Source organism: Leucoraja erinacea, chromosome 36 (assembly GCF_028641065.1).
Source record: "Leucoraja erinacea ecotype New England chromosome 36, Leri_hhj_1, whole genome shotgun sequence".
Lineage (NCBI taxonomy): Eukaryota > Metazoa > Chordata > Chondrichthyes > Rajiformes > Rajidae > Leucoraja > Leucoraja erinaceus.
The window spans coordinates 633,009-643,725 of NC_073412.1; the positions used below are offsets into that span (position 1 = coordinate 633,009).

The following is a 10,717-nucleotide window of genomic DNA, read 5'->3' on the forward strand; positions in this document are numbered from 1 at the left end:
TTGGCTCGGGGCAAATCATCCAGTCTAGGTGGGAAATATCAAACTGAAATTGCAAATGCTGTCATTCTAAACTAAAATATATAAAATGCTGCCAATAGCAGGTTGGACAGCCTTTGTGTTTAGTTTATTTTATTATTGCCACATGTACCAAAGTACAGTGAAAAGCTTTTGTTGTGCTATCCAGTCAAGAGACTATAGCCGTCCACAGTGCACCCACAGGTAAAGGGTAAAGGGTACAGCATAGAGTGCAAGAAGTCTCCAATGAAATAGATGGGAAGTCAGGACTGCACTTCAGCTGGTGTGAGGATGGTTCAGTTGCCCAATGACAGCTGTGAAGAAACTGTCCCAGAAGAGAGAAACAAAGTCAATGTTTCAGGAAAATAATCCTTCATCAGAACACATCTTTTTCCAGTTGCCTTTGGAAGCATCCAATCTTGTGGTGGGCTGAGATTGCACAGACTTCACTCCAGTTGCCCAGAGCTCCATGGAATTAGGGGTGCTGCTAATGTTACTCCCTGTGTGCAAAATGGGAACAAGTTAAACAGAAAACAACAGATGCCCTGTGATGGGTAAAAGATCAACACTCAGGCAAAGTTCATCGTTACTTGGAAAATAGCTATAGAAGATGGCTGCCTAAACCATATTTAATTAACTTGTGTTCTTTGTTTCAAGGAGTAGATTGCTAAGGGTAGTGTGGTTAATGTTGTACATGTGGTATTTCAATATGCATGGGATAAGGAGCAACAAAACATCAGCATGGGTGAAGCTCATGGGATTGCAGAGACTGGATACAGTATTAGATAGGGGATAGAAAGCAGAGAGAATAGTGGCAAGCATTGTTGATTTGTACCTGACAGATATATTGTTCCCCTGGAATTGATATTGAAAGTACTGCCATTTTGATGTATAGTACTGTCATAAACTAAACTTGATAAGGCATGAGTACAAACTTTGTATAGGTCACAAAATAAATAGTGAGGGCAATCACACACTACATAATACTGGTGAGTGTGGACATGGGCCATGTGCTATTTAATGTGGGGAAGTTAGTGGGAGGCAATATTAAATGTTAAAAGTTGACACAGGAAGCTGGGCGTAATAAACTAGGGCATTGATTTCAAACACAAGAACGTTAGACTCATCGTGGAATTGTAAAATGAACAAGGTTTGACCCCAGTTGAAGTACTGTGTTCAATCTGGGGCCCATGTTTCAAGCAGGATGTGAGGGCCTCAGAGAAGGTGCAGAGGAGATTTACTGGAATGAGGGGACGAGGGCTCCGTGGATAGACTAAAGCAGCTGAGATCATTCAGTGGGACCTGCATTGGAGCCATCCACATTCACCATGAGCCAGTGGCTACAAATGGGTGGTTGGTGATGTGTCAGGGGAGATGAATGAGCTTCTGAAATCACATTGCTCATACTTCATGATGGAAGAATGTAATTAATATCCAGAGTGAAGATAATACCAGACTGTAGGCTGCATTTATATATCTCCAATCAGAGGGAAATGACACAGACAAATCCAGCCTACAGATTCAGCCATAAGTTTCAAATGAAAATTGTGGATATGCTTGAAGGATTTTCAAGGCTCTGGGAAGAGTGAGGGAGTCGGACAAATGGAGAGCAGAAATGAATGTCAGAATGGTCTCCCTTGCTGTTCTGCAGAGACTGGTCCCTGAGGAAAAACTACTTGGCACAGCAGTGAACGGATGGCTGATGGGACCTTCAGCAGAGTGCGGGGGAAAACAAGACAAGGAAGATATCAAATAAATTCACTTATAATGTGAAGATTGGCGTTCTAGTTTAATGGGTTGTTGCTGATGTGTAACTCTCCAGTGTCAGGGGAGATGAATGAGGTTCAGAAATCACATTGCTCATACTTCATGATGGAAAAATGTAATTAATATCCAGAGTGAAGATAATGCCAAATTGTAGACTGCATTGTTATATCTCCAACCAGAGGGAAATAAATGAGCACCATTACCTGATCTGTCAGATTATTGTGAAACTCATTCACACACTGCTCACTGAGCAATTCTCTTCAAGGTTCCTTTAACTGTCCAAGTCCTAGATGATAAAATGTCTATGCTAAGCCACCTCTCACAGAACAGCTGCAGGGTAATGCATAAGAGTCAAAAATCTCAGTTAACGCTCCTGCACTTGTGTCTGTTTGACCAATCATTTAAAGACTTAGTGGGCACTGTGTAAAATCATGAGGGGAATAGATAGAGTGAATGCATTGTCTTTTTCCCAGGATAGTGAATCAACAACCTAAGGACATAGATTTAAGTTGAGAGGGAAAATATTTAATTGGGACCTAATGGGTGGTGGGCCAATCATGGAACAAGCTACCATTGGAGGTCGTTGAAGCAGGTACTGAAATAGCATTTAAAATACATTTGAATGGGTACATGAGTAGGAGAGGTTTCAAGGGATATGGGCCAAGCGCGATCAGGTGTGACTAGTGTAGCTGGAGCATCTTGACCGTCATGGGCAAGTTGGGCCAAAGCACCTGTTTCCGTGCTGTACGACTGCGACTGCTCTGAAATGTTTTGTAATCATCCTCTGTCAGTGCAGGAGTTACAGAGATGGGGTGAGTATGAGAAACCTTTGGTGTACACAGCCTCCTCCCCAGGATCTCCAAGCCATCCCTCCACCAGTGGAGATTAGCGTGACGGTCTGCACTCAGATTTAAACTTCCATGAATGCTGATTCCTCTTGAGAAGTTCTTCAAACTAGGAATAATCTGGTTGAGGGCAATTTAGATCGCCAGCTTTATGGTGGCTTCAGAAAGTCAAAGCATGTTCAACACAGAGCTCTCTCTTGCAATAAGATACTGTGACATTCCTTGACCTTCAGGACCAAGGTTATATTGATGCAAGGCTTCAAAGAATGGTTAATTCTAGCAACCAAGAACCAGGCAGCAACAGTAACCGGGTTCTGGACTGTCACCAAATCCAGACTCGTTGGTAGTAACCAGGCCTGTGTGTGTGGATAGGTGGATAGGTGGTGTAATGGTACTGGGCTAGGCTGTGTGATCCTCTGCAGTGAGTTCCAGAGTGAAGGAGAGTGACCTTTGTCCACTATGTTCACAATGACTTCTCCTTCCACCCATAGCTGGAGGCTGCCAACATTTTCTACCAACATGATTGGCCCAAGGAGCCCCTGTGGAAGAGCCAGGATTCGTTCCAGTTTACGGTCTCCTCTCTGCCGGCAGTCACACAGAGGCACAACCTGACACTCTGGATCTCCTTTGAAAATGGTGGCCCTGAGCAAGGCAGCCAGCTCTGGAGGAATAAAGGTAGGCACAAACAGCTCTCCCCCTCCCCCTCCCCAGCCCCCTCCCCCTCCCCCTCCCCCTCCCCCTCCCCCTCCCCCTCCCCCATCCCCATCCCCATCCCCATCCCCTGAGCAACCAGGGCAATCGCTCCTAAAAGGTTTTCCAGTCGATTCATTTCTGAATCATTTCTATTTTTTTGATCCTGGCTCCAGTTTCATATGATTACAAAATCTCCAAATGCCAAGTGCAGCTGGAATAAGGCAGATAAAGCAGAACCAGTTGGTGTGCTATGCTCACAGATGGTCTTTGATAAAACATTACTTCAAAGGTTATTGCAGAAAATAAAAGCTTATCAGGAACGATGCAACACATCGGCACGGACAGACTCATGGCATCTGGAGAGGAGGCACCAATACGTCCCATTGTTTGATGGGAAGATGTAATGAGTGGAGTGTTGAGGGAGCAGTGGCAGCACCTCAATGTTTACAACTAACATGATGATCTGAAGATGTGGTGACAAATATAAAGTGGGAATATCTGTTGGAAGGAAAAATCTAAACATTGTGAATTGCCGAGTTCTGAGATGCAGAGGTCCCGGCTGTCTGATTCACAAAGGATTGGTATATAGAGTTTGCAAGTGATCAGGAAAGCTAACAGCGAATTTATTGCAAAGAGAATTGAATACAAAAGTAAGGAGGTTGTCCTTCAGTTATACAGTTATACCATGAGATCACATCTGGGGTATTGTGTACAATATTAATCTCCTTATTGAAGGGTTTTTAAACCAATGGAAGCAGTTCAGAGAATGTTTCCCTAGATTAATACTAGGAATAGAGGGATTGTCTTATAAGAAATAGTTGTATAGACAAGGGGTGTATCCACTGGAGGTGACTTGAATGTGGAGTTGAAGTTAGTGTCAGAGCAGCCATGATTGTATGACATGGCAGAGCAGGCTGGAGTTCACCTGCTCACGTTCTATCTCAGTAATCTCCTTCATCCTATTTCCCTGATGTTACTTGCTGCTGCATTGGTGACAGTGCATACAACTTGTCATCTTGCGACCTGCGGTGATGGGACAAGGTTACAGGCGGTGACAAAGAATCACCACAGGATTTTCACCACATTCTGATGTTCAGTAAAACTCTGACACTTGGCAACAAACATAGTAAATGTAGAAATTAAAACAGAAAATGGTGAGAGCACAGTTGTTTTGGAGCAGTAAACACATTGTGGATGATGATCAGTGATGCACTGGAAGCAGTGAGAAGCTGGCTCCATCCACTCTGTTCACTTTAATTAATCAGAACGGTTTCACCTCAACGCCTAACCTCACAATGCATTGCCTTTCCCCCTCTCACCCCCTTTCCATTCCTGCACTCAGTTGGATGTCATGATAGTCTGCAGGACATGACTTGTAAAACAGTCAGGAGGAGCGAATGAATAATTTCCAGTGAGTCAGTAATGATGGGACTATTGTAAACATCGTGCAGTTTAAAGAGAGCAAGTCCCAAGCTCAAAACTGAATTACATCAACAAAGTAATGCTTCTGGTCAGTGATGGTGTGTTTAGAATCATTGCTCCTCCAGCCCTTCTCTGGTGGTCAACCTTTCTGTTTTGACTTCTTCTATACTTGCTGGAGTGATAGGCTGAATAATCAGAGCACCACAGTCTTTGAGGAGTTGCTGAGATTGTTGTTGTGCACAATTGGTCAGGGGTCTTGAGCAACAAGTTGTAGATACAGGTGTGAGAGAGCAGAACAAATGTTGGTTAGTGAGTGGAGCAGATGGCAGCAGCATGATGGCTGAAGCCTGAAGTGGAGCCGGCTCATGGTGGACAGGGCAGATGAGTTGTCTCCAACTGCTCAATCAACAACATGTCTTTCTTTCTTCTCCAGGCCTTACTCTGCATCAAGGTCAAAGTGCCACAATTGACCAGTCTGCACTGGATGCCTCCAACCTTCTGGCCGCAGTGCCCAGGCCCGGCCGTTCCCGCTACGAGGTGGTGTTTGAGGTGACCGCTCAGCCTGTCCATGGGTTTCTGTCGTTGGCCAGTGTCAGGAGGGTGCGGCGCTTCACACAGTCTGACTTGTTGGTGTCCACACTGGAGTACACACACTCCCGGTCAGGGGCACTGGAGGACAGCTTCACCTTCCGAGCTCGCTTGGGTCCAAGGAGAAAGCGGCTGTCACGGCCTGGAGTTGACAAAATGGTCATAGTTATTTCTGAGCGTTTTAACATCACGGTGGTGCCGATGAAAGCGTATCCGCCACGGATTGTCACCACGGGCCTAGCCCTCCACGCTCCGCAAGGCTCCCGCTTGGTGTTGTCTCCTGACCACATACGCTCAGTAGACCCAGACAACACGCCAGAAGAAATCCAGTATGTAATTGTCGCAGGACCAGACAATGGCTTCTTTGTGCATCTGGCTAACAGCAACACGGCCATAACACAGTTCACACAAGCGGATGTCAATGCTGGCACTGTGTTGTTCCAAGCAGTGGGCCCACCATCCACCAGCACTGTCCACTTCACAGTCTCCGATGGGACACACTCAGATGCCAGGGGGTCTGTCACTGTTGAGGTTGTGCCAGCCACTGTCAGCGTGATCCACAACAAAGAGGCTGTGCTACTGCAGGGGGATCCAGCAACACCCATAACCAGAGAGCAGCTTGTGGTAGAGACCGGGGCAAATGGAGGAACCCTCTACAGAATAACTCAGCTGCCAAGGCATGGCCAGGTGATGATGAACCAGGTTGTGGTGACGGAGTTCTTGCAGAAGCAGATTGACAGTGGAGAAGTGAAGTACCGACTGACGGACTTATCTGTTTACCAGGACAGCTTCCAGGTTTGGGCACTGAGCAGTAAGGGCAACATGTCAGGCACGGTGAACATCACAGTGCAGCCACTAGTGAGAGTGGCCCCACATCTGCAGTGGCCCAAAGGTACCACCGTTTTGATCGACACGGATGTTTTGGATGCAAGTGAACTGGGGAATAAGACCCAAAGCGTTCCCACCTTCCACATCACCCAACAGCCCAGAGCTGGGAAACTCATCAAGGTGCACAGACAGAATGGCACACAAAGTCTTCTGGGCAGTAACTTCACCCAGACAGACCTGGAAGACGGAAGCATTGCCATGGAAGTCTTTGATTCCGCTGAGGCTGGGCTATTTCCAGACTTGGATAGCTTCCAGTTTCTCTTAAAAGCTGATGGAGTGCCACCTGGCAGAGGAGCTTTAGAATTTCAGACTGTGCCATACATACCCACTCACCATTACAATGCCACACTGCTCAACCTCGCTTCCCTGAGTAGTACAAAGGCACCAGATTCCAGCAGCAGTCCATCAGCCCAGGATGGAGGAGAGATAGGCATGGATAACCCAACGGTAACGTGGAGCCCCTTTGGAAGTAGTGATCCTACATCGGGTGGTGTATCTACAGAGTTCCAAGCAACAGCAGTTAATGAGGCAGCTCTCTCTTCTGCAGGCAATAATCTAATCACCGTCATCATTGCTGTCATCCTGGTGGTTTTGCTGTTGCTGATTTTAATAGTGATTGTGATCTGCGTTACCAAACGCCACAAGATGGGAAAGCACAATGTGCAGGCCCCTCCTCCCAAGCCCAGGAATAGTGCAGTGGAGAAAGAGACCTTCAGGAAAACAGATCATGTCCAGTCCATGCCTCTGGTGAATGTCCGGCCTCAGAATGGTGCTCAGGTACAGTGGCCACGGTATTCCTGAGGTGAAGCAGGTCTGCCAGGCTAGCAATCACTACTAGGTATGATCCCGGTCCCAGTCTCTTCGTCATCCTACCAGCTCAAGGTGCTTCAAACCAGTCACAGAACACACACCATCACATCGTTACTGCACCTTATCAACCCGGGACAGGAAGGTTCCCACTGTACCTGCAGGATTACACCACAGTAGAGATGGTTCAGCCCCAGCTGAAAGAAAATCTGCTGCAGTGGATAGCATTCTGCTGCATCTAACCGTCCCGTGGAGGATAAAGGGTAAACCAATACCTTAGTAGTTGCCAGACTTCACCTGTTACACATTCCAAAAATTGAAATAACTGACTTTAAAATAAAATATTGAAATAATCTTGATTCCAATTTCCAGCAAACCCTCGGAAATGTTGCCTTGTTGAGGTGACGACGGACTGGTGGTCAGCTTGTGATGGGATTTTGGCCGTGTTTGTTGTATGCTGCAACAGGGTTAATAAAACTTTGTGACTTAGTGGGACATTGCTCCAGTTCAGAATGTTTTCTATGGTAGGCCAAGATTTGCAGAATGACAACATCCATTTCCTTTGGATTGAAACACTTGCGGGGCTTTCTGAGTGGTGGTTATGTTGCTTTTGATTATTTCCTTGTGTTTTCTGGCTTGTTTCATATGTTGTAGTTTCCAATCCTACTGGCTTTTGGTTCTGGTTTCTTGATTCCCTCTGGTTCTGTCCTGATCCCAAGTAGCAGCTGTGGTAACACACTTTGTACACAATGTGTGGTTCAGCCTTCCTGAGACACATGGTTTACTTGCCCAGAGCTGTTGACCACCCAACAATCCTGACCCAACCCAGCTGACTGGTTAGCTTCAGTTAGACTATTCCAACACTCCCCTGGCAATCCACACCCTTCATCTTTCCTCCTACTGTAGCAACCCCAACCTGCCACTGCCTAGTACCCCTCATTCCTTACACTCCACCACAGTCACCCAGCCTGCTGTGGTATTCCTTCCTCTCTTTCAAAAAGATCTCTGTTTAAAATTAAATCTCCTCTTTGTTGTTGGCTGTGTTCCCCTGGATGGCCTCAAGCTTCTCTTCTATGGTGTATGGCCATGGACCATGGTCAGGCTGACATAGTGCCCATAGGGTATAACTTGCAGCAGTTACATCAGCGATCGTGTTGCTGGATCCTCGCATCTGTAGGTTGCATCTTCATCACCCATTCCCTAGGCTCTGGGAACTTGAGCCACACACAGCTGTGCCTCTGTCCACTATGGAGGGAATGGGCACAGCAGGCTGCTTCTTGAGGCTGGTGCTGAGGCCTGGATGTCTCATGGTGAGTCCACGCCGACCAGCGATCACCCCTATACTAGCACTATCCTACACACTAAGAACAATTTACATTCAGGATCGAACCTGGGTCTCTGGTGCGATAAGGCAGCAACTCTACCGCTGTGACACCGTGCCGCCCCATATCGTACCATACGGTACCTCTGTGTAAATATTGCTGCATTATGACTGAATGCCTTTCAAAAGGTTCCCTTGTCTTGACGTAATGAAACAATCTGTGTTACATTCTTTGAACAAAATGCATCTTACTGTTAGTTTGGCATCTGCATTCTTTGATGTCAGTGCATCCAGAGAGAGTGCAAGTTGGCCCAGAGATGTCTACTGGACTCAGAGACGTCTACTGTCTAATACTCTTGTATTTAGTATGATTGTGCCTAATGTATCACAGAATTGTTACCGAACTGATGCAAGGAAAGAATGTCACTGTACTTGGGTATAGGTGACAATAAAGTACAATTGAACCATTGCACTGGGGCCCAGCCCATGGTTGTGGACTTTGCTGTGTGATCGAGTGGGGGAGTGTGCCAGTGTAATCCTAGTCCTAGCTCTGCCTCACATCACGTTACAGCCCAGCAGAGACGGCTTCAGTTCTCGTTGTTCCTCAGGACAAAGGTATGGACTTACCATTCAGGCCCCCGCCCACCGGAGTGAGGAGAGGTTGCCTCTTGGTGTTGATGTTGGCGTATTATTGTCATGTGTAGTGTACCAAGATACAGCGAAAACCCCTTTGTTTATGTGCTATCTAATCAGACAATACAAAGCATGAATATGTAATGTTAAATCATGTACCACCCGTAGAGCAAAATGTGGTTGAGGCAGATTGGGAAATCGGGACTGACGTCTAACGCATGGAAGGACCGTTCACAACTCTGGAAACAGAGGGGAGGAAGCTGTTCCTGAGTCTGCTGATGCGGGCCTTCAGCCTTTTATTCAATCACACGACTGGGGTTGGGCCCCCACCCCCATGCTCTGTCCATTATCCTGCTCTATCGTGTGTGACCCCTCCCCACCCATGTAAACACCCCCCACCATGTGAACACTGTAACCCCCCACCCCCACCCAGCCTGTAACCACTCCCCCCCAGCCTGCTCTGTAACACCCCCCATATCCTGCCCCGGCATGTAACCACCCCCCACCCATTGTCTGACCCCCCCCATAACCCTCTGACCACCTCCTACCCCCCCCCATGCATGCTCTGTCATGTATGACCCCCCCCCCTCTGCTCCAGCCTGTGCTCCAGCCTGTGACCCCCAGTAGCGTGTGCCCCCCCCACCACCACCGTGTGAACCCGGCTGTGGCTCGCTGCCGTCAGTGGGAATTCCCAGAAACTCTGGAACTCTGCCCAGTCAGCTTTGCCTGCCGGACAAATCAGAGCTGCAATCACTCACTCTCGCTGTGAATATGTTAACATTAACCCCGTTAACACATGCGTTGCTGAGAGTTCAGTTTGTTGAGGTTGAAAGGAATCTGCAATTCATCGTTCAGAAAAACAGCTAAAATTCAACTAAGCCCAGGAAAAACATTTATATAAATCTTCTGTCCTCACCAGAAATGTTATCAAGTGCAACTGATACTGATTGTGGTGATGATGATCAGTCATGATCACGTTGAATGGCGGTGCTGGCTCGAAGGGCCAAATGGCCTCTACTCCTGCACCTATTGTCTTATTGATAACACTGGCTGCCAGATGTGTGCAGTTCTGGTGAATCTTGTGTCTGGATCCTTGCAATGTTTGCGGGCTTCTCCCCCGAGGCGTGTGGCCCAACTGACGAGACTGGGCCCTTAGTTCACACCAACACTGAAGGCCCAGGCATTGTCGGCAACTGTCAGGCTCCAGTAATGTGTGTAAACCAGCATTTGCAGTTCGTTCCTACTTATTTCCAGAGATGCTGCATGTCCCTCTGAGTTACCCCAGCATGTTGTCTCTCATAGACACATTATCAGTGTTGGGCTGGATATGTTGTTCTTGTCCCAGTGTAGAGTTTAGTTTCGTTTATTGTCACGTGTACCGAGGTACAGTGAAAAGCTTTTGTTGCGTGCGGTGCTGGCTCGAAGGGCCGAATGGCCTACTCCTGCACCTATTTTCTATGTTTAACCAGTCAGCAGAAAGACAATACGTGATTCCAATCGAGCCGTCCACAGTGTACAGTTATATGATAAGGGAATGGCGTTTAGTGCAAGGTAAAGCCAGCAAAGTCCGTTCAAGGAAATTCCGAGCGTCACCAAATCGGTAGATAGTAGTTCAGCACTGCTCTCTGGTTATGGTGGGATGATTCAGTTGCCTGAGAGCGTCTGTCAACAACTCTATCAAATAATCAAGCCACGTCCCAGTTGAAACAAGCAACTGCAGATGAAGAAAGACACAAAA

At 47.1% G+C, this 10,717-nt stretch overlaps 1 protein-coding gene across 1 annotated transcript in view; it reads left to right on the top strand.

Moving 5' to 3' along the window:
• LOC129713643 (chondroitin sulfate proteoglycan 4-like) overlaps positions 1–9,291 on the top strand; it is a 61,553-nt gene extending 52,262 nt beyond the window's left edge. The window contains exons 9-10 of the mRNA XM_055662849.1: positions 3,119–3,302; positions 5,176–9,291. Of these exons, the coding sequence (XP_055518824.1) occupies positions 3,119–3,302; positions 5,176–7,019 (2,028 nt within the window). The 3' untranslated portion in view covers positions 7,020–9,291. The remainder of the gene's footprint in view (positions 1–3,118; positions 3,303–5,175) is intronic.
• Positions 9,292–10,717: the final 1,426 nt, after the last annotated feature.